Here is a 23,078-nt window from a genome sequence, read left to right on the forward strand (position 1 = left end):
TGTGGTAAAAGATTTGGTGGATATAGTTTTCAGTGAAGTTTTTATTAGATTATGAAGTTTGCACTGATATAATTACTTGTAATTCATGAAATGGTATTTTTGTGCTTAAAGATAAAGGAATAAAATATGATAATAGCAAATTTAAGGTAATTAAACACTTCATCTGACATTGATAAAACGATAAAAGAGAGACAATTACTTCTCATTATATATGTACTCAATTACGAAAGATGCTATACGAGGGAGATTAGGGTTATGGATGAACAAAACAGTTATCCATTCAAGTATATATATATATATATATATGTGTGTGTGTGTGTGTGTGTGTGTGTGTGTATTAATCTGTAGTGAGTTCTCTATAGCTAGATGTCCACTCGATGACAAAGAGATGTAAAACCTAAAACCCTCCCTTAGAATTCAGCTCCAAGCAGGATTAGATCTGTCCAAAATTAGTGTTAGGGCAAGACATGCTTTGCTGAAAGCTTGTTGGGATGCTGATTAAGAGATTGGAGTGACCTGCAAAAGAGAAAACGGTCAAGAGGGTGTCGGAGGTAGAAGTTCGGGATGTATTACTTACCTAATATTGATTGAATGTGAAACCAATCGAGTTGATTGTTATTTTGACGGCGGTTTGCAAGTGTTGACTAACTTGGCGGACAAGGGAGCAATTGGGGTATAATAATGTTAATCCTATATATCCCTACAACAATCATTCACTTTTTTCCTGACTATGCCACCTAATCTAAAATCTTCTAGGCCATCATTTGGATCATATTTATAACATATTTTTGTTTCCTCTAATATGATTTCTTTGATTGAAAAAAACTTAATATGTATGAAACTCTTTCCATCAGTCATCAAGTTCAAATTTTCATCTTTGAAACAAGAAAATTTAGGTCAATATTAGGTTCAATCCACCCAATTTCATCTACTTCGTCATCCGGCTAAAGGATTGGAAAGAGCAAAGATCCAAATTACATTTAAGAACCGTCGCGCCGGACGAGTAATAGTACAGATAAATGAGCAAGCTTTACCATTAATGGAAACCTATTTAGGGTACAACACAAGTATAAGCATATAGCCAATGCACGAAGAATTATTGTTTTGCAAACTTGTAGAATATAGGAAATTGGAATTCCAGAGAGGGAAGAGAAAAAAAATGAAAGGACAAATTGTGACTTTTGTAGTAAACTGAAATCAGGCAGCTGCCTTGAGTTTCTTTGTGATGCCAGCAATGTACTTTCCTTGGTGGAAAGCTTGTGCCAACTCAAGTTCAGATGGCATTCTTGATCCATCTCCAGCATAGGTTCCTGCACCATAGGGACTTCCACCTTTCACTTGCTCCATCTCAAACATGCCGGCACCAAAGGTGTATCCAATGGGAACAAATATCATCCCGTGGTGAACAAGCTGAGTAATTGCAGTCAACCTGTGATTAATTCCAAAAGATTCAGATACAAGTTACGTTTTCATCGTAGTATTTACGTTTTGGGTGTCATAAGTGTATTATAAGATTGTGATTTAGGAACTTACGCTGTAGTCTCTTGTCCGCCACCTTGAGATCCAGTGCTATAAAAGATCCCAGCAGGTTTTCCAGCAAGTCCCTGAGTTCTCCATAGGCCTCCAGTTGCATCAAGAAATGCTTTGAATTGAGCAGACATCATTCCAAATCTCGTTGGAAAGCCAAAAATAAACCCATCAGCCTCAGCAAGATCGTTAGGTGTAATGATTGGTACATCACTTTTTGGTGGTGCACTCATCTTTCCCAGAATCTCTTCTGATAGAGTCTCAGGGACCTGTACCACATATTTACCACAGGTAGTTCATTTAACCTATCAGTTCTACAAATGCTATCCAATAAATAATCTTGGAAAACCCTTCCCTTCCAATGGCCCAAGAACAACTAGTTAAACTGCTTATCTATATAAATTTGCAACAGCTGGACTTCGCAGCACTTGCTTAATCAAATGAATGGAAAGGATGGTTATGCATACCGTCTTGCCGAGAATGGCAACACAAAAAATAAACATATTTGCAATGATTTCATTGATAAAGAAAAGTGGAACAAAAAAACCAGAAGAAGTTGAATACACAGTGCCAAACCAATGGATAATAAGATATCAGATAGCTGACTAAGATTTCTTATAAGGAAAAAGGTCAAGGGTTCTTAAACGGAGATATCAAAATGTCTTAAAATTTTAAAAATCACTAAGTAATTAAAAAATAGCTCAATGGAGGATAATGGAAGCATTAAAAGAAGAGGCTGCACAAAAATATATACATTGCAACCAACTATGAAACAGCTTAGACCAAGCATAGGTAATGACTTGTGAGCAGACATCTAGTCAATTTACCAACCTTGAAACTTCTGGACAAAAAGACCATTAGGTTGCAGTTTAAAATCTGTTTAACCTTTTCTTATCCATAAATAAAAATTGCCTGTTGCTTTTAGTTAGTTCAACCACAGGTCCACAGCAGCATGTTGCACATTCTTACCTGCCATAGTTTGGCTTCAACACCTTCAACAGATGCAGCCCCTTTCTTTATCTCCTCTGCAAGTTTTTCCACATGTCCATACATGGAATAGTATCTGTATCAGCAGTGAGAAAATTTGATCAGAAGAATTCATCATATTAGCAAAAGAATTACTCATAACTGAAGCTGACAGAAAAGAAAATAATACAAAAAATAAATTTTCAAACTCAAGAACTAATCATAACTAATCTAATGTATGTTTTTAGGTAATCAAAAGGAAGGTAACAGTTGTTGCAGATTATCTTGATGCGAACATGAAAACTTTGTTCTAGTGAAGGCATTTGGCCATCATCATACAACATTATGGTCAAAGTTTAAACTGAATCTAAGACCAGCATTGGTCCACTTAGTTCAAGTCAGAGACAATCTGCCAATCACAAAAGGTTGACAAATGGTGAAATCATAATAAAACAGTTACAATCAATCACCAATCAGCAAGCATTTAAGACTAAGTTCAAATCGCACAGCAAGCCAATGTAACAATTAAACAAGAAATCCATCAGATTTCAACATTTAGTGTGCCCATAAAACCACAACTTTGAGGACAAATGGGGATACACTAGGCCATCAATCACAGGCAGATCTATTACTCAAAGAATAGGGGAGCTTGAAGATCAAAGCCTTGATAAATTTGTGGCAGAGCCAAAAAAAAAGGAAAAGGCACCTCTATGAGGGGTCAAATAAGCAAAAAAAAAAAAAATGATTGGGTAATTAAAAGTCCTTAACCCATTACTACCATTCAGATATGTTTAATTTCCTAAGAACTTGCTCTGGTCCAAAAGGAAATAAATTGCTGGCTCAACTTGAGCCCCTGTTTAACCTTAATGTTTATTTAACTCTTGCAGTTCTCACACATATGGAGCAGTCAAGTCACATACAAACAAGTAAAGGTGAAGACAGCAGCGACTGCACTCTGTGATATTGACTCAAGCATACTTGTAGGGAATAATTGTGTGATACATGCTTGGTACATCTAAAACCTGTACATATGCCGGTGAATAATAATAAAAAAAAAAAACCTTAAACTCAACAACTGACCTCCAAATTATCATTCAACAAATAAAAGTTTCTTACAAAGATTATAAGTCTTAGATATCAAGTCATCTCAGACAGTCAGACACAATCCCTTGTTAATGCACACACAATGTCATCTTTGATACAGGTATTAGCACACATTTAAAATAAAAAAAGCTAGTATAAGAATTTTTAAAGCTAAACTTCCAACCAGAACAAAAACAAAGCCTTTCTTAACAACCCCAATCTATAAGCAACATGTAAAACTTTCAACAAATAACAAACAATTAAATCTCGGTTTAATAAGATATGCAAAAAGACTGAATCTTGTTAACAATTCATGGTTTTCTGACTAAACTGCTGTTTTTGACAGTTCATTTCCATTTTTTCTACTATCTAATCAATTCATACTTTTTTTTCCCATTTTTCACAAACAGAGTCAAATTGAACACTACAAGTTAATCTAAGAATTGAGCTTTTGATCACGCCCCATAAAATACCTAAATTGATGACATAAACAGCTAAAATTAGACGAAAAAGAATCCGAAACAATTGGCATCCGATATGTCTTAACTAACTGCTACAAAAATCAACGGCACCAAAAAAAAAAAAAAGCAAATTGACCTGCACTTTTCTGGTATCCAACTGGAATTTAATTTTTAAATTAAACAATTAAAAATCGCATTTTTCACCTCCTGAATTTGCAATTATACGATAGAAAACTAAATTTTACTCCAATTATTGTATATTTAATTGAAATTCCAAAGTTTCTATGAAATTATAAAGTAAAAAAATACAGAAAAAAAAAAAAACTCAATTCTGCAGAGCCAAATCAAAGCAAATAAATTAATTTTTCAAAAATTAAGTCGAAGAAAAGCTAAAAAAATGAAAAATAATCACAATTCAAATTAAACCAAAGTAAAAACAGTCAAAGATCAGAATCAACAGCTTTTCACACAAAAAAATTCTAAAAAAAAATTAAAAAGAGAGTGAAAGAGAACAATAATACGTACACAATGTACACTTTGGTCGCCATTTCCTCTGAAAATCACTCACAAAATATTCTCTTTTATTAAATATATTTTTGCTTTAAAAAAAAATTGTTGACGAATGAGGGAAAATGGGTTGCCGAAACGCTATATTTATAGTTGCAAGCTTGGATTAATTTAAAGCCTTTTTTTTTTTAAATTTCTTACTTTTTTTTTAATTTTCTAAACGGTGCCGTTTCATGAAGCTTTTAAAATGGGGTTGGTGGTTTATTTAATGGGATTAAAAAAAAATTAGTAATAATAAATTAATGATGAGAGGTTGTTGTCATGCGGTCGTTACACGTTAAATACTGCAGCGTACAACTTATCTAGAAGATTGATTGCTGCAAAACTGGTTAATTTGAGTAGTTATATTTGTTTATTTCATATTAAAATTAATAAAAAATAAAAATTATTAATATAATATATTTTTATTTTTTTATCAAATTAATAAATAATTTTAAAACATTTTATTGCATCTATTTTGTATTTTTTTAATTATATTATTATATTATATTTAAATTTTTTTTGATCTAATCTTAATTTGATTCCTATTTTGAGATTTCTTGATTTAAATGTAAATCATGATGATAAGATGATGTAATAATTATTTAAAAGTTGATAAGAAATGATGAATCCCAACGACCATGCCTTCCTATGTCTTCGTCATAAGAACAAAGAAAGATCGGATAACTTTTCATTTAATTTCTTTTATTAAATTTGTTGGTCCATTTAATTTCTTTTATTTTGTAAGGTTTAATTTTATAATTTTTAGATAAACTAGTTTTTTTTTTAATTCCTAATCTACCCTTAAATTCTCTATTAAATTACATACATGATTGAAAAAAATATTAGACATTTAAATTCATTTTAATTCGTAATCTTCAAATATCAATTTTAATAACATATCAATTAATTTAAAAGATAATCGATTGATAAATGAGTTTTAATATATATATATATATATATATGATGATGAGAATTTGTTTTGTAAAATTATAAAAATGATAAATTTAAATATAAAATTATTTGAAAGATTGCTTTATGTATAGTTTTTTAAAATTTTTTTGTAACAAAAATTTATAAATAGGAATTTACTTATATTAATATAAATTTTTTATTTTTTATTTTTAGATTAAAATTAAAATTAAAATTAATTTGAATTAAAAATAATATTGAAAATAAAAAAGTTTAATTTTGTAAAAAAAAAAAAAAATCTTGATAATACAATTAGAGATAATGTATATTTATACCCTAATTAAAGTGTCATGTGATAATATCTATATGTCTTAAGATTTTTTTTATAAAAAAAAGTATAATAATTATAAAAAATAAATAAACAAAATGATAGGGAATTTAGCATAGTAACAATATATTTAATCATTGACTTTTTATTTTTATTTTTTAAAGCAAATAATATCTCACTGAAACTACTTGAAAAAAGTTTTGATAGCCACCTTTAATGAATTTGAAAAGCTTTTGAGCAATTTGCTTTGTCATGTTAATGGAATTTCAAAGCTTAATTGCAGGGTTGAAAAAAATTATCAGAAGTTTTTTTATTATTAAAATTATATTTTTCACAAATGATTAGCTTTTTGAGAAGCCAAGTCACCCTTTTTAGTCAGCAAAATCCAACTCCTTCTCATACATTTGATGCTACAAAAATATTTCCATAGTCCAATGGTCCAAACCCATCATAACAACAATAATTATTTTATCCAACAAATTAATATTTGATACATTATTATAATAGAATTTTAATTATATAAGTTATATTAAGAATGCGATATATATATTTTTTAATTAATTTTTATATTTTAAAATATTTTTAAGAGATATATATATTTTTTATCATTTAAGGGACAGAACCCTACATTAAAAGGAAAGAAAAATATTGAGATTCGAATCTCAACTTTAATGTTTCTTTAAGATTGTCTTGATCACTAAATCAAACAATAAAATTATATTAATTTCATTTATGAATTATATATATATATTTTTATTTTATTAATTTCGTTTGTGAATTGTATTAAATATTAATTTATTGTCGAATTATATATATTTTTTATGTTAATATTAAAAAGTGAGATGAAGATGTTGATTTTTCCATACTTTTACTTTTTGAAGGAGAAATTTGATTTTGCCCGTAACTTTTTAAGATGGTCCTTTGTCACATTTTTAAAAAATATTTTATTGGGTTTTTTTGGGGTCATGCTAAAAAAAAAAAAAAGACAAACTTTGCCATATACTGAAAAGAAAGCATGGGGGTTTCCCTTGAACTAACAGGAACCTTCATATGTGAAATCATATCATCCTTCAAAAATTTTCCCACAAGGGATAAGGCCTACCCAAGAATGGAAAATTCGCTTTTGCTTCACGGATCCCTCACCTTGTTACCCCCTTTCCATAATGTTTCAATCTTTTATTTGATGATATAGACAGAGTATTTCCGAGCCTAATTTTAAGGATGCACTCTTTCATATCTACTTGAGGCATTTAAAATTTTAGTTTCAGAATGTTCTTGACAAAGATTTTAATCTGGTTGACAATGAAATTGATCTCTTTCCCTTACCAACTGGAGTAACCATCGTGGCTACGAAGTTATAAAAATTTGACCAGCTGTCTTCCTTGCTTAACTCTAAATTGATGTTACCTGTATGATTAAAACAAAGACAGATGACAGGCAAAAGTGGTCCTTTTTTGGCAAAAAAATTGCATATCCCTGGAGCCCCCTGGAGCCCTCAGGATGTTCTACAGCTCACCAGCACTTTCCTTCCTGTTACCTAGCAACCTTTTTGGACTATCTATATGTTTTTCTGGTATGTTTATATCAGGAATTATATCTAAAGAATTGGGGGCCCTGAACAAGTCCTGGAATCCAATTTCAGCTTGAGAAATGAAACCTGATGCCCACCATTTTGTTTTTCTTTTATTTTTTTTTTCTTTTCTGCTGCATTAATTATTGGTGAAAAATTGAATGTTCAGCCTGGAAATGGTCAGCATCAACATCAAGTTATAGCATTTTGCATTCACATTCAGTTCTATTTTCTTGAAAAAAATAGTTTATGCTTATCCTTTCCCGGATGATGATCCAAAATGTATTTTTTCACGCCATCTCTGAAGTGATAAAAGTCCATATGTTCACATTTAAGGAGGCACAGAATATGGTATTCCTCTGTCATTTTTGCATGATATAAATGTTGAACTAAACTTCTTGATCTGTCACTAGTTAAGAATCTTAGCTACTCTTTCAACAAAATGGATCAATATGCAGCAAAAGTTTGATGGTTCATTTATGACATTAATCAACATTCATGGTATTAGGCAACAGACCCTGCCACAGGAGCAGCATCACAGTTTATGGTTAATGACATCAATGATTTCAGTTCAAGTCCAGTCATAGAGGGTTGGTCATGCATTCTTTTAGTTGCATTTACACGAATAAGAACTGTACATACATTAAAATAGTGAAGAAGTAATATTCCTTTCCGAGTTGATGCAATTTACAAATGATGAGATTGCACAGAATTCCTATTTCAACTAGGCTTGAAATTGCTTGAAAGCAACATCATGAGGTCTATCTATTTTGTTCGATAAACACTGTCAAAATGTTACTGGTTTCTATCAATGAATTGTATTTCAATGTTAACCATAAGGGGAAACAGCGCTGGCATTATTATTACAGTGAATAATAGAGAAATAGATAAAGTATTCATCACATTGCACTTCCAAGAATTCAGTACATTGCATATCTCATTGAACGAGGCAAATTAATAATGATATCCAAGGCACTAGCCAACATGAGTGCAATCCAAGAAAGTTTCTGTCTGCTATGGCAACCCTTTTGGCAAGTAGCAACTTAAATCAATTTTGCGGCATGAACTGTCATTTTAGCAATCAAAATGAGCTGATAAATTTCCAGGACTTCAGGCGTTGGAGCTTCCAAGTTAGCAATTAAATGAGTGAGATATTTCTTTTGCTGGGAGGCCTGGAACCGATACAATTTAATTGCTAGCTTGAAAGCTCAAGAATTATCTATCGAGCCTCCAATAGTGAGATACCAATATTATTAGTTGAGGATGATTCAAGCTTGCTTGAAGAACAATATGTTTGAAATGACTACTTGTCTATCAAGAAACCAGGTTCTTTGGGTTGTATCAATGCAGTCTCTCTGCCCAACATCAGAGCCACTGATGACATGTTCCGTTTATCCTTAGGGTGCTCTTGCAGTCTTGCAGACATAGGAGACCTATGTGGATTCACCTTGCCATTTCTGACAGAAAGCATGACTCATGTAAAAATTAATCAATCAGTTGTAAAGGCCTTCCTTCTTTCCACGGTTCCCAAGCCCAGGACAGTTTATAAATTTTGATCATATTCCTGTTCAAAGTATATTAGTACAATTGATTTCTGATACTCATATTTCCAATCCGGTTAAGATTAACATCAGAGATCAAACATGAAAAGCTTGATGGTTAAAAGGATTCAGAACTTCTCTAGTCTACAGTAGAAAGTCTACCTAAGCTCTTTGTTTCACAAAAAATCATGGAAATTTACAATTTGGTTTTATCACAAAAATCAGGGAAAGTTACACAGCCTGGTGTGTATAGCTCAAGAAACCTCTATCGACCTGTCAATATTGACATACTAATATCATTGGTTGAAGAAGATTCAAGCTTGCTTGATGAAGAATCTGTTTCAGGCAATTTCCTTTCGATCAGGAAATTGGGTTGTTTTGGTTGAATCAATTCAGTGTCACTACCCAACATCAGAACCACAGATGACATGCTTGGCCTATCCTCAGGATGTTGTTGCACACATAAGAGACCAATATGGATACCCCGTATCACTTCTGATATATTGCATGATTCTTTTAACAAAGGATCAATCAGTTCTAAGGGCTTTCCTTCTTTCCACAGCTCCCAAGCCTAAGACAAGTTATTAAAGTTTGATCAGTTTTTGCTGGCCAAGGTACATTAAAAAGCAAGTTTTTATACTTACATGTCCAATAAGGTTAAGGCCATGACCAGGATTGTAAAACCCTCTATTTTTCTTCCCACTGATTATCTCCAGCACCAGTATTCCGAAGCTAAAGACATCTGATTTTACTGAGAATTGCCCATCAATAGCATATTCTGGTGCCATATAACCACTTCAAAAAAAAATCATCAAAAGAAAAGACATCAATGAAATTTTAGAGGTGAATTCATTGAAGTAAAAACATAAAAGCACATGGCTACTTACTAAGTTCCAACCACTCTATTTGTGTTCCCCTCAAATTGGTCCCCTCCAAAAGTTCTAGCCATGCCAAAGTCTGAAATTTTGGGGTTCATCTCAATGTCAAGAAGAACATTACTAGCTTTGAGATCTCTGTGTATAATCCTCAATCTAGAATCTTGGTGTAGGTAGACAAGCCCTCGAGCAACTCCACAGATAATATTAAAACGCTTAGGCCAATCTAGTAACTTGCTTCTTGTTTTTTCTAGCATGTTTCAAACTCACATTAGTTAATCTACTAACTAAACCTTTTGAAACATTGTATTTGGAGTAAAAGTTAAAATTAAGGAACTCTTTCTGATATACACTAGTGCTAAGAATTTATAGGATTTTTGAGAGATCGGTACCGAAAATGAAGAAGTCCAAACTTTTGTTTGGCATATATTCATACACCAGCATCTTTTCTTCTCCTTGAATGCAACATCCGAGAAGCTTTACAAGATTTCGATGTTGAAGCTTGGCTATTAGTGCTACTTCATTTTTGAACTCGGTTAAACCTTGTCCAGAGCTTTTTGAAAGCCTCTTAACAGCAATTTCTTGTCCATCTGCCAGGGTACCCTGAAAACAATGTAATTAAAGAGTTCAAACTTTGTTCTAAATTTTTTTTTTTTTGGTATAATGATCATTTTCACCAGAATGTTTCAAATTTACCCTGTACACAGGCCCAAAACCACCTTGTCCTAGCTTGTTTTCAGTTGAGAAGTCATTGGTTGCATTCGCTATTAATGCTAGGTCGAATAATTGGACTTCTGAGTCTTCTCCTTGCCCTTCAATGCTTCTGTCAGTTATCACATGGTTTTCTCTAAACCCTGAAACATTTTACAACATGCTAACATTAGCCATAGAAGGCTATATCATGTTGGTCAAACATATTTCTGAACAATCACTAAATCGCCAAATCAATCCAAAGGATAGTGAAAACGTGATTTGTGAAAGAAAATAGAAAAAAAGAATGTTACCTTTTAGGCTTGCACGGCTTCTGCAAATGTAACAGCTGACAAAAAGCAAACCAGCAACTATGAAAATGGCAATTGGAACTATGACTGCTATCTTCATCTTATTATGACCTTTTGGCTCTTCAGGGATTTTTCAATAAATCAAAGGCAAAAAGGAAGTTGAATTAGAACTAAGAACAAATGAAATTTAGCTATAGCACGGAATCGTTTGATCTTTGAAGGGAACACTCAAATGCTCAACAAAACCAATGGTAAATTCTTACCTACTTCAGAGGCAGACATTCGGATGTATAGATCCTGACCACCATCTTGAACTAGTTTAATATCAATTAGATGACCAAACCAAAGGGCACAACCGCTGCCTTCCCCTCTAATATCTGTGGGTGTGTATGCCATACAAGAACAGTTCTGTAAGCATCTAGCTCTGCATTCCTTGAAACTCATACTCCTGTTTACCCATGAATTTGCGGTATCTGGCACTTTCAGTCCAAAATATTTGATGAACCCATCACCTTTCTGACAGTTTAGTGGTTTACTGCGCTCACAACCTGGATTCAAGTCCATTGTGTACAAATTCTGTGATGATTTAGGTTTGAACCTTTTTAAACACTGACAAGGAGGCACTTCAGTACTGACACAAATCCCATATGGACCGCAGCGATCATAGCTGTCACAGATATCCCTTGGTATGTACGTAATCATCATCCAACTTCTAGCTTTTTCGATCCATATATAGTGCTGACCCTGATAGGTGTTTTGGTTCAACATATATCTTGAGATCAGTGATTTATTTTTGACATTATATACTTGGTATACCTCCTGCTCATTCCACACAAAATCATTCTCAAAAATGGAATTAGGCCTTAAGATGGGTGATCCACTGAATCTAAGGCCATTCCAGGGCCCTGTCCTAACGTATTCATTTGAGCCCTTCCTTGCAACAATATCAGGATATTGATAGAGCTCAACACCAACTGTGAAGTCTCCAGGTGATGGATCATCTGAGTTCTTCCAGGCTGAAAGACGCCGATCAAGACCAGTCCTCAAGTCCCATCCAAGCTTCATCCCTGGTAGTAATGTATCACATGGATAATCGAAACTTTGCCACAAAAATGTTTCTGAATTACTTTCATTTTCACTTCTCATGACAAGATTTCCAGAATCTAAGAGCTGAACTACTGGATTCTGTGCTCCTTTCTTTATGTCGGTGTACCAAACAACACCATTTCTTCGACTGAGCAGTACAAGATTACCTTTTCTGTTTATTATCAGCAAACCAGTTGTGTCATGGATAGGATTGTTTCTGTTTGCAACCCAAATAACACTTTGAACTGGTATTTTCTTGTACCAAATTCCCAAATAACGATTACTAGAGCTTCCAGGACTAAAGAAACCAAGCTCAAAGATTCCCTCTCTTGAAACTAAGGTTCTGCCATCACTAACAGACTGGTAGGAGGTGAAGATATCAATTGCATCAGCAAAACCTGAAAACAATACTATTAGTAAAACGGTGTTGGTGAACATGAAAGACAGAATGTCCATTGGTTTCAAATATTATGAAACTCATGGAAGAACATTTGTGTTTGGCAGATTTTAGAAAGCTAATACTACATTTAAACTGATGACAGCTGACTAGTATGCAAGTCTTCCCTGAAAAGACCTTTATCTGTATTTGCTCTACTTGGCACTTATCAGTTATTTCCAGCAGTTTATGGATACCATAAAAGCTATATCCTATAGTAAATGCTGTCCCTCAACTGTCATGTGGGTAGGAGAGCTCTTAAATGCGAGGACCAAAAACTATAGTACAGTTTAAAATTTTTTAGGTTGAAAATCTGAGGATCCTTTTTCTTTTCCCAATCAATTGTACTATGATTAACCCTATAAATCACAATCTATTTATGAAACATATATTTAATATTACCACCAAATATTAGATATAATTATTAATTTTTATCAAAAGCAACGATATATGACCATCAAATTTTTACAAAAATAATAAAAATATCATACTTGTATTGACACATGCATGTACATATTTTTCTTCTTTTATTAAATTTTTTTAGGGTGTCAGCTTTTTTTTTTATTGATTTAATTAAATAATATTGCTACCACATGTAAGTTATATTTAAAATTCATTTGAATAATCATTCACTAATGGTATATGACTTTTATCCACCATGCTCGTATTACAATAAACATCAAAGGACCCAAGCAATCATTAATTGTTTTCAACAGTCATAATCTTACTGAAAGTTTGGAGCTCAATAATAGATGTAATTAAGCATACAACTCTCTATTGAGCCTCTAACAGTGATACACTTATTTCATTTGTTGAAGATGATCTATCTTTGCTACATGAAGGTATCTGCTTCAGGGGGACTCTGGTGAGAAGAAAAATCTGGTTTCCTCCAAAAGTTCTTGCCATGCCAAAATCAGAAAATTTCAGGTTCATCTCACTATCAAGCAGAACTTACTAGCTTTTAGATCTCCTTGAAAGCCTTTACACAGTAATTTTGTCATCCATCTGATAATGTACCTTGAAAGGGAAAGTAACAATAGCAAAATTATGAGTTTCTTTTATGCCAAGGCCCAGGTGTCCCAATTATTCCAAGTCTTAACAGTTAAAAAGCCATACTAAAAAATAGAATGTACATACAAGGAAAGAAGTTGATAATTGAAATGTTCAGTTGCAGTTTGAAGGAAGAAGAGGACTTACCACCGATGATTGCCATCATCAGGATCTTAATCTTCAGCCTCTTCTAAAGAGTCTAAAACAATGGGTGAAAGGACATCCTTAGCATTAGGATCATCAAATTCCACTGATTTCCACCATTCTCTTGGATGAACGTAGCCATACTCGAGAGGAGGACGAGAAGGTTGCCCAGTTTCAAGCAAGGGTATTGAGAAAGGGATCTTCTTTAGCTTTGAACAATTTATTATTGAAAGATATTGGAGAGACTCTGCAGGAATCATAACTCCGCTACCACAAATGCTTTTCAATTCCGGTAAATTGATCAAGTGCAACGTCTGTAATTTGGGTAAAATAAATACTGTTGTTTTAGGACCCCTTTCTTCTACTTTCTGATTTTCTTCCTCTTCTTCCGCTATTATTTTCTCCAGTTTTTCACAACGAGAAATTTCAATATACTCCAAGTTTTGGAAGCCCTGCAACAGCTGAACTGGAAACAATTTCTTTATACTTGAACAACCAATCAAATGCATTTTTTTAAGAGAAGAGAAGATGGCAGGTAGTGTTGGAGTGTTAGATGTAGATACAACCGCTACTCCTCTCACAAGTTCAAGCAAGTTCAGCAAATCTCTAAGACTTAGAACCTCAATGTTCTGCAATGAGTTGCAAGATGATAATGCCAAATCAACCACGCACTCTATCCCTTCACACCAACTAATAGTACATGTCTTCAATGCATTGGCTTCATGGAACAAAGAAACATTGCTCAAGTTTTTGAGATTCTGACAGTGTTGAACAGTCAGAGTCCTAACATCATTTGGGAGCAGCACAAGATCTTCGTTCCCTATCTCGCAATTAATAAAACATACCTCTTTATCAACTTCAACATCTTCAACATCACGGAACCAAGTATGGTTATCAAAATAGCCAAACTTAGGTGATCCAACTCCAAGCCAGTATTTGGTTGGCCCTTGACCCGATAAAGATTTGGCATATCCCTCAAGGTCCTGCACCTCACAAAAAAGTCCTAAAAGAATCTCCAGCTTCCTCGGTTTGGCTACTTCCTCTCCTTTTATATTCAACCAAGTTTTTGAGTATTGGAGATTAGGAAAGCTCGATAGTATTCCAATTGGTAGCTCCTTTAGATGCCGTGAATATAGATCAAGATATGTAAGGTTTGTTAACATTTCTATACCATGAGGAACCTCCTTAATAGCTGTATTAAAAAGATCCAACTTTCTCAAGGCTTTAAGCTTCGCTAACGAACACACATATCTTAAATTGAAACAATGTCGAAGTCTCAGGGAAACAAGATTTTCCAAGTTAGAAATGGAATTGGGTAGATCCAAAATTATAGTATGAGAAAGATCTAGAACCTTTAGCCCGTTCATGTGCTCAAACAAAGATTCTGAAATCTCTCCAAGGATATGATTTTTTTGCAAAAACAAGGTTGACAAATTATGGCATTTTGGTGATATCTGAGAAACTTTTGATATTAAATTATCCATCAAGGAAACCTTTTCAAGATTCTCTTTCCATTTATGCTCAGTTGGTATCTCCTCCAATTGCACACCAGCTTTTACCATAAATTGATCACAACCTATTTTAATAGACAACGCCATGTCTCTTACAACATCATGCATCTTCACTCCTTCCTTAAGCTTGACACCATCAATCATGACCCCCTCTAACAAGCAGTTATTTACAAGCTTATTTAAAATAGAATGACCTCTGTCATGCATGGCCTGTCTAGTCTCTAATTCATCAATGAGTTCCTCATCTATCCATTTTTCAATCAACTCCTCCTTTTCAATGTGATAATCCTCAGGATACAAAGAGCAATATAAGAAACAATTCTGAATTTTTGAATCTTTCAAACGGTCATAACTGAATTTCAGGTGCTCAAATATTTTGGTATCTAATCCCTTGACACTTTTAACCCTTTCATTTAATTCATTTAGTGCATTCTTCCACTCACAAGTATCATTCACCCCTTTCATGCTACTGCCTATAGTCACAATGGCAAGTGGTAAACCTCCACATTGTTCAACAATAAGGGTCACAATTTCTTTTAAAGCTGGATCTTGTAGAATACCATCCCCCACCTGATGCAAAAATAACTTCAAGGATGCCATCAGCGAAAGAGGCTGTACTTTCAACACCTTACAACCCATGGAATTGCAAACCTCAATTAATCTGCTTGTGATTATCAATTTGCTCCCATTATGTAATGTTGGTTCAGGGATCCCCACATCCAATAGAGAAAACTGTTCCCAAACATCATCTAAGATCAGCACATATCTCTTTGTTTCCAAGATTTCCATTAGTACAGTTGGCCATTCCAGTTTATTTTTAGGAAGACAGTAATCTAAAGCACATGCAATATCTCCTTGTAATTTTTCAGCATTGAATTCTCTGGATACAGTGACCCAAATCACTGCATCAAACAGTTTTTGCTTCAACAATTGATTATTAATATGTTTCATGATGGCAGTTTTTCCTATGCCTCCCATCCCACCTACCCCAATCATTCCAACCTCATCACCCATCAAATACTCCCAAATTTGTTCTTTTACATCCATTTCACCTTCTAAATTTGTTGTTGGTAATGTCACCCCGATGGGTGGAGGCCCTTCAACTGCCACACCTTCAGGGAAACTACCTTTTTGGTAAATTCTATCAACTTCTTCAATCTTTTGGCAAACAAGTTTTCCTAAGCGAGCACGTGAGAAGTATGACACAACTCGAAACTTTGTTTCAATCTTTTCCATTTCAGTGTTTACCCTTAGTACATCTTCAAACCAGTTCTCTACTTCTTTCTTCACCACTTTTCTACAACGAATCTCTGCTTCCTTTCTCAACTCTAGGTCTTGCTTTCGAGTATTTACTTCAGCCACTCTTCTTCTAAGATCATTCACATTTTCTTCAAGTTTTCGGTGATGATCTATGTATCTAGAGGTTGGATAGCCCAAGCACTTTATCGCTTCGAGAATTGGCTCTACAAACTCCATAATTATAAGCTACTCCCTGTTGTTTAAAACCAATGTATGATTATATCTCCATATAATATAAGATGCAAAAATCTATATTTTACATATGCTATTATATATGGAATATGTTACATAAATAATGTTAGTTTTTTTTTAAGGCAAGAAGTATTTTTATTAATAAGGAAGAAATACAAAGGATGCATCAATTAAAATCAGGGATGATCATCATCAACACATAACCTAACCCAAACCAATATTTCAACCCAAATTCAATAAAACCAAGATATTACAAAATATTACAAATGATGCAACCGACTGCTGAGAGTCAGCCAAACTGTAAGAAGTTTAAAGATCGGAGCTTTAAGCTTCACATAAGCCAATTGTCAAACATGAAGTGAGCATGAAAAGAGAAGAACCCAATATTCAACTAAAGGAAACAGAATCAGCCCCCATACCAGTAATCAACACAGCATCAAATTATATGTAATACGGGAATAACATAGCAAGAAAAACCCCAACATGAAGAAAGATTGAGCATTCATCTGTTCTTCTAAAGGAAGAAAACAAAAGCGAAAATAAAGTTTTGTTACAATAAGAATAATGTTTACATTTTAATTTCTAACCTTATCCATATCAGTCTAGCAATGGTGGACTCATTAAAATCCTGACAATCTTAAATATAAAGAAAAAATAAAAAGGAAAAAAACAGAAACCCATTTTTAATAATAATAAACATCAAAGATCCAAGCAAATATCCCAACAAAAGACATTTAACAAACAATTTCAAGAACAAATTGAAAGAGTAGAAGTACCTGGTTGAAGCACGAAGGTTAACTGAACGAACAGCAAATCAATCACCTTGGATCCTTTAAGGAAGAAAGAAATCAAGTGTGGCAGTAAGCTGGTACTTCTGATTCTATCCTTAGAGGGTCTTAATTTCTGGCAAAATTTGTCAAGGAAACAACAATAACAAGCAGATCTTCTTGCAAATTATCATGAATGATTGAAGAGTGGGAAAGTAAAACCAACTTTGTTTATTAATATTTCTCGCTTTCTTTGTCCCAGTCAATGAGGTTTTTATATATTTTAATTGAATTGCATTGGCTATTGGCTATTGGCTAACCACTCCTATCAATCAAACAAGATGAGTCAGAGACATAGACGTTTTTGCTAAAAAAGTACAAAACTGTCAACCAGAATCGTGCCTGCCTGATGCAGCTCAACTAGAGGAATAAATTGCTTTAGTAATCGGGTTAAATTTAAATAAAATTTGAATTCAGTTTCGTTATCACGAGTAAAACTCAAATATAAATAATTTAATTTATTAATAGAATAAAATTTGAATGTTTTTATATTTAATTCAGGTTTATTCGTGAAAATTTTTATATTTTAATATATTTTAATTACTTTAATTAATAAAATATTTTAAATTTAAATTTTAGTATAAATAATTAAATTTTTATTAAATATAAAAATTAAATTTATTTTTATATATTAATTAAATTTAATCAAATAAATTAAAATAATTTAATTTTTATTTGAAATTAAATTAAAAATAAAAATATAAAATTCGATCAAATTTTAAATATTAAATTTATGTTAAATTTAAATTCAAATTTATTATTACATCGATTCAAAATTCGATTATACCTCCGACTCCAACAATAATTCTTTGTTTCACAAAATTCAGGGAAATTTATATTTGCTTTTGTATCATACAAAAAAAGAAAACCAAAGAAAACCAGTAAAATAATTTCCGTTTACACTACAAGACAGTGAACCTATGACTCTAACCATGAAGGCAAGACCCATTCAGGGTGCTAAGTAATTTAGTAAAAGTACATTTCTAGACTTGGATAAAATGTCATCCAATTCTTCTTCCCAATAATTATAATTAAATGAGCATGATTACTTAAAATCGAATCTTTCAGCAGACTTTCTAACAGATAATTTTAGCCCATTAAATATAATTTGTAGGCTAATTTAAAGCTTAATTGGTTACATAATCATTCTTAAAAAATTAATATTGATTAAGATTAAGTTTTAAATTTCATCTATCCTTAGGTTGTAAACATTTATTAAACATATATATATATATATAATTTATAGGTCACCTATGAGTTTATCTTTTGAATTTTTTTGTTTAAATCAAAATATGAGAGAATTTTAAGATTTAAATGAAATTTTAAAAGACAATTTAAGTGTATCAAATTTTCTATTAAAATTTCATATAAATAGATCGTTTTCTAAAATTTCTCTAAATTTTTAAATTTTTATTGCATATAGATTATCATTAAATATAAAACTAAAAAAATTATCTTATTTAACTCTAATATATATTTATTTTTTTATATTATTAAAAGTTAATATCACGAATGACTCTTAAATTATAATAAAATATTTAATATAATATTTTAACTTTAAAAATTTATAATATAATACATGAATAATCAATATATTCAATAATTTTTTGATGGATTATTTATTCGTTGTATATCATCGATTGAAGTTAAACGCGTTAAGGATAGATATCAAAATAGTTAACAAATACATTATTTAGATAGAAATTTTTAAAATTCAAATATTATATTGAATTTTAAAATTCATTAATAATATAATCCTTTTATGAATAATATTTATATATTTTTACAAATCTTATGATACCTATATTGTATATTTTATTTATATAATATATTTTATCTTTAATTTCATTATTCTTCTTTTATAATTATTTTTTTATTTTATCAAGTTTCAATGCATTAATTTTTTTTTTTTTAATTTCATTATTCTACTTCTATAATGTCGTTTAGGATGTGGAGCAACACAATCTGTTACACCCCAAGAGTTCAAAGCTCAATTTAAATCTAAAACAAAAAACTTTTCTTCTGATTGAAGCCACTTCATTGTCCCAAGTCTCCTTTCTTACAGACAAATTGTGGAAACAAGTCTATTGAAAGATTGGAAGAGTTAAAAGAGATTAGTTCATGTTTATCATCTGTACAATCACCTGGATATTCACAAACAGTTTAAGGTTTTCTACAAAAAATAAAATAAAAAATCAAGTGTACTGCAAGCATGGTGGATGATATTTCTTCTTCCCATTTTCACAAGCAACTGTAAGAAGAAAAATGTTTGTAGAAATATAAGGTACAAAATATGTTCAGGGAATTCATATGGTAATGATAACGTGCCATTATAGTTAAGAACTACTGCATCAAGCCTCCAACAGTGTGACAGTAATTTCCTTTGATCCATACCAACTAACATTAGAATAGTTTGGTGGTTGTAATGCACTCTCACCACCTAATATTAGAACTACATATCGTAACACTTCAGTCATAGATATCTGTTATGTTATATAAATAAAGATTTAAATTCATATTAGTGAAGCATTTTTTATGAGACAAATTTGTAAAATTTTCGAGTTATGTGAAAAATAGATTGTAAATTTGTGAGTGATCCAGACTGGATTATGAAGAAATCCAGGCTTAACAGGTCATGAGTTTGTAAAATTGGCATTTTCTCCTCTCCTTGAATGCAAAAGCAGAAAAGCTTTAACAAGATTATGATGCTGAAGCTTGACAATCAATTTCATTTCGTTTCTTTCAATCATACAATCCTTGTCTTGAACTCCTTGAAAGCGTCTTCAAGGCAATTTGTTGTCCATCTAATAATATACCCTGGAAAGTGAAGCATTTGCAAAATTAGGGGGTGCCATTAAGGTCAACATTTTTGTGTCTATTATTCTTTCCACGGATATCTCCATGAAATACTATACCAAAGCTAAAACCACTACTGATAGCTTTTGATTTTGTCTGGATAGCTCTTTACTTCCCTCATTTCTTCTCCGATAGTTAATAAAATTATTCAAGCACACACATTTGTCCTCTTGCCTAAAGCATGATATTCAATGTTGTTGGCAATTAGTATTGTCACGCCCTCAAACTCGAAGATTTAGAATGTAACAATTTCGCACACTTATGAGATGAATTCTACAAGCATGCAAGATAATAAATATCATACTAATCGAACTTTAAAATATCATACTAATTCAAAATCAAATTCCAAAAGGTATTTGAAATTTATAGTTTACAAACCTAAGTTTCTAAAATTCATGTGTTACACTTGATTGAAAAATACAATAATATTCTAATTTTATTATATTAAGGTACTCAAATTACAAGCTATATGATGACAAAGGATAGATAAGGTCTTGAAACATAATCTCTTGTTAAAACTAAGTCCCGAAGATACAAATATCAAAATTTGAAAAGTAAGAAAAATTAAAAAGAATAAATATGATGATTGAGCAAGTAATCGACATATTCTCAGTTGGATTAAGCATGCCATAAAACATTTATGCCAAAACATTAATTAAATGATTCAAAAATATTTTGGGTAATCTTGTATTCACAAACATATTTTCAAAATCAGATTCTCAAATTACAAAATGAAATTAAATATCACAAAATTATAAATTTTATTACTCTCCCATAACATACTATGACAACACTTAACCCTTATGGTGTAAGTCAGAATCAAAATTTCCTCTATAGTGTAATGGGACAGAAATATATCAGAAGCAACTAGATCATTGCACTAACAATTATAATTAACCTATTAGTGCAATGGGATAGAACAAAAATCACAATAATTTTTTTAGTGCAATGGGACAGAAGTATCTCGTAATAACCCCATTAGTGAAAACAGGATAGAAGTATATCTCCGATGGTAAGGTGAACAAAAACCATTATTCTCACTGATGGCACAGTTTGAAACCAGTATTGATATCACAAAGTATATGTCGACATGACCAACAATTAACTCCTATTGGCAAGGTCAAAACATAGTCATATTAGGAGACAAAAAATAAAATATATTTTCAGATTACACAACATATACAAATTCAATATTTATAAATTTTCTTACAATATAATCCATATAAAATAAATTTCATAATCATTCCAAAGCAAAATTTTATATTCTAACAAACGATGGATATATAAATATATTGTTATAAAATCATATTTGAAAATCAAAACAATATCAAACCATACTCCAAACTCATAACGAAAAAATCATATATACATTTTGCATGCTCAACTCAATTTACAAAACAAATGAACAAAATAATATATATTAAATATTTCAATTCTACATATATTGAGACTGATTTTTATGGGCATAAAAACTGAAAAAATATCAAGTCACTTACCTGATGTATTAAAGCGAAACTTAATCATCAAATCACTCAATTCTTTTAGTATCTTAATAATTCTAAAAAATTCAAAAATTAAAATTTAACCCCAAAGCATAAATTTAATAAGGGAAACTTTTCATAAGTCATTTTAAGCAAATGGGTTGTATGATAGCTTTTTCAACAATTCGAAACTATTTAAAAATATTTTATTTTAGAATATAAAATAAATTTTCTTTTAATATAGCAAAATACTTAAATTTGAGTATAAATATAAAATTAATGATTAAAAATAAAAATCAATAACAATACAAATTTTTACAAATATTTAATTTTTAACATTTAATAGTAATAATTTTTTTTATAAATCTAAAATAATTTAATAGTCTTTTAACAATACTATTATTATGGAATTAAAATAAGTAAAAATTTATTAAAATGAGTAAAAATTTATTAAAAATAATATAACTAAAATTCAAATAATTTATAACTAAATATATGAAATATTGGCTATTACTAATTTTTAAAATAATTAAAAAAAAAACCTTTTTAAGTTTTGAAAATTTTGCATAAAATCATCTTGCTTACTTTAACCCATAGAATCTCGACATCCCATAGTTTGTATTGACAAAGGAACTTTAACCCATAGAATCTCGACATCCCATAGTTTGTATTGACAAAGGAAAGCAATAATTTAACGGAGGAATGTAATATATACAATTCAAAATTTTATTTCAACAAAAATAATTTTCAGAAGCTTAATTTTTAAAGTCAAAATTTTACAAATTATCACAAATAATCAATATTTTTTAGGTTTTAGATTTATGAAGTATACTTTGAGGTTTCGATTCTTTTAGTTTATAAATCATTTGAATAAAACTAATTATATTATTAAAAAATTCATATTTTACACTATAAAAAACATATAAAGTTAAACCAAATTAGCTATCAAAATATAAAATTTTGAGAACTCAAATTTGAAGTCTGTAATTATTAGAAATTCAAAAATAAAAAACTTCAAATATTAAATATTTTTAAATTACGTAATCAAATGAAATACCAAATATATCATTAAAAAAAATCTTGAAAAGACATTTTCATTCGTACTTATAATTTAGCTAGATTGTTACCGTAAGGTTGTCGGAATATTTTTAAAGATAAAAAGATAAAAAAATATAAATTAAAATTTGTAAAAAATTATATAAATTATGAAAATTTAAAAAATTTTAAATAAAACCTTACCTTAATAAATGGTTTTTAGAATTGATTTGCCCTTCATCTTCCTCTTTTCTTCTTCCGGAGGTTGGTTTTTCAAGTTTTCCCCTTTTTTTTTTTGGTTAGAGAAAACTATCAACAAAATTATTTGATAAATTTTTTTCCTTCTCCTAT

General features: G+C 31.1%; 3 protein-coding genes across 7 annotated transcripts; all 3 read right to left on the reverse strand.

The window, feature by feature from the left end:
- Window positions 1-1,010: 1,010 nt before the first annotated feature.
- Window positions 1,011-4,702, reverse strand: LOC111301643 (putative NAD(P)H dehydrogenase (quinone) FQR1-like 1). The gene is made up of 4 exons (XM_022897455.2): window positions 4,563-4,702; window positions 2,497-2,590; window positions 1,534-1,796; window positions 1,011-1,429 (listed from the first exon to the last, which is right to left on the reverse strand). Exons 1-4 carry the CDS (start codon window positions 4,583-4,585, stop codon window positions 1,198-1,200), a joined length of 612 nt encoding a protein of 203 aa, XP_022753190.1. The 5' UTR covers window positions 4,586-4,702; the 3' UTR covers window positions 1,011-1,197.
- A 4,418-nt stretch (window positions 4,703-9,120) lies between these two features.
- LOC111301645 (G-type lectin S-receptor-like serine/threonine-protein kinase At4g27290) lies at window positions 9,121-13,670 on the reverse strand. 3 transcript variants are annotated; one of them, XM_022897462.2, is made up of 9 exons: window positions 13,530-13,670; window positions 13,288-13,337; window positions 11,074-12,294; window positions 10,814-10,930; window positions 10,506-10,663; window positions 10,202-10,412; window positions 9,822-10,059; window positions 9,579-9,729; window positions 9,121-9,505 (listed from the first exon to the last, which is right to left on the reverse strand). In XM_022897462.2, exons 2-9 carry the CDS (start codon window positions 13,331-13,333, stop codon window positions 9,200-9,202), a joined length of 2,448 nt encoding a protein of 815 aa, XP_022753197.2. In that variant the 5' UTR covers window positions 13,334-13,337; window positions 13,530-13,670; the 3' UTR covers window positions 9,121-9,199. The 3 variants fall into 3 exon arrangements, with proteins under 3 accessions (XP_022753197.2, XP_022753196.2, XP_022753195.2); XM_022897461.2 differs by having other exon boundaries at window positions 13,288-13,349; window positions 13,530-13,596; XM_022897460.2 differs by lacking the exons at window positions 13,288-13,337; window positions 13,530-13,670 and having other exon boundaries at window positions 11,074-12,801.
- On the reverse strand, window positions 10,202-16,513 carry LOC149514551 (putative disease resistance protein At1g61300). Of its 3 annotated transcripts, XR_016328075.1 has the most exons (6): window positions 13,530-16,513; window positions 13,061-13,349; window positions 11,074-12,294; window positions 10,814-10,930; window positions 10,506-10,663; window positions 10,202-10,412 (listed from the first exon to the last, which is right to left on the reverse strand). XR_016328075.1 is itself a non-coding variant. In XM_022897457.2 (2 exons), exon 1 carries the CDS (start codon window positions 16,511-16,513, stop codon window positions 13,556-13,558), a length of 2,958 nt encoding a protein of 985 aa, XP_022753192.2. In that variant the 3' UTR covers window positions 12,933-13,337; window positions 13,530-13,555. The 3 variants fall into 3 exon arrangements, 2 of the variants coding, with proteins under 2 accessions (XP_022753192.2, XP_022753191.2); XM_022897457.2 differs by lacking the exons at window positions 10,202-10,412; window positions 10,506-10,663; window positions 10,814-10,930; window positions 11,074-12,294 and having other exon boundaries at window positions 12,933-13,337; XM_022897456.2 differs by lacking the exons at window positions 10,202-10,412; window positions 10,506-10,663; window positions 10,814-10,930; window positions 11,074-12,294 and having other exon boundaries at window positions 12,933-13,349.
- Between the last annotated feature and the right edge of the window lie 6,565 nt (window positions 16,514-23,078).

The sequence above is a fragment of the Durio zibethinus genome, chromosome 15 (assembly GCF_047325235.1).
Source record: "Durio zibethinus cultivar Kanyao isolate XHJ-2024 chromosome 15, ASM4732523v1, whole genome shotgun sequence".
In the NCBI taxonomy this organism is placed as follows: Eukaryota; Viridiplantae; Streptophyta; class Magnoliopsida; order Malvales; family Malvaceae; genus Durio; species Durio zibethinus.

Excerpts from the sequence above, each read along its gene's own strand:
- LOC111301643 (XM_022897455.2), bottom strand. The coding sequence starts at position 4,585 with ATGGCGACCAAAGTGTACATTGT. Across the intron at positions 2,591-4,562 it reads GCGACCAAAGTGTACATTGT|ATACTATTCCATGTATGGAC; the intron begins GTACGTATTATT and ends CTGCTGATACAG. Across the intron at positions 1,430-1,533 it reads GGCGGACAAGAGACTACAGC|GTTGACTGCAATTACTCAGC; the intron begins GTAAGTTCCTAA and ends AATTAATCACAG.
- LOC111301645 (XM_022897460.2), bottom strand. The coding sequence starts at position 12,352 with ATGGACATTCTGTCTTTCATGTTCACCAACACCGTTTTACTAATAGTA. Across the intron at positions 10,931-11,073 it reads AATGTCTGCCTCTGAAGTAG|AGCCAAAAGGTCATAATAAG; the intron begins GTAAGAATTTAC and ends AAATCCCTGAAG. Across the intron at positions 10,664-10,813 it reads AAGCCGTGCAAGCCTAAAAG|GGTTTAGAGAAAACCATGTG; the intron begins GTAACATTCTTT and ends AAAATGTTTCAG.
- LOC149514551 (XM_022897457.2), bottom strand. The coding sequence starts at position 16,513 with ATGGAGTTTGTAGAGCCAATTCTCGAAGCGATAAAGTGCTTGGGCTAT.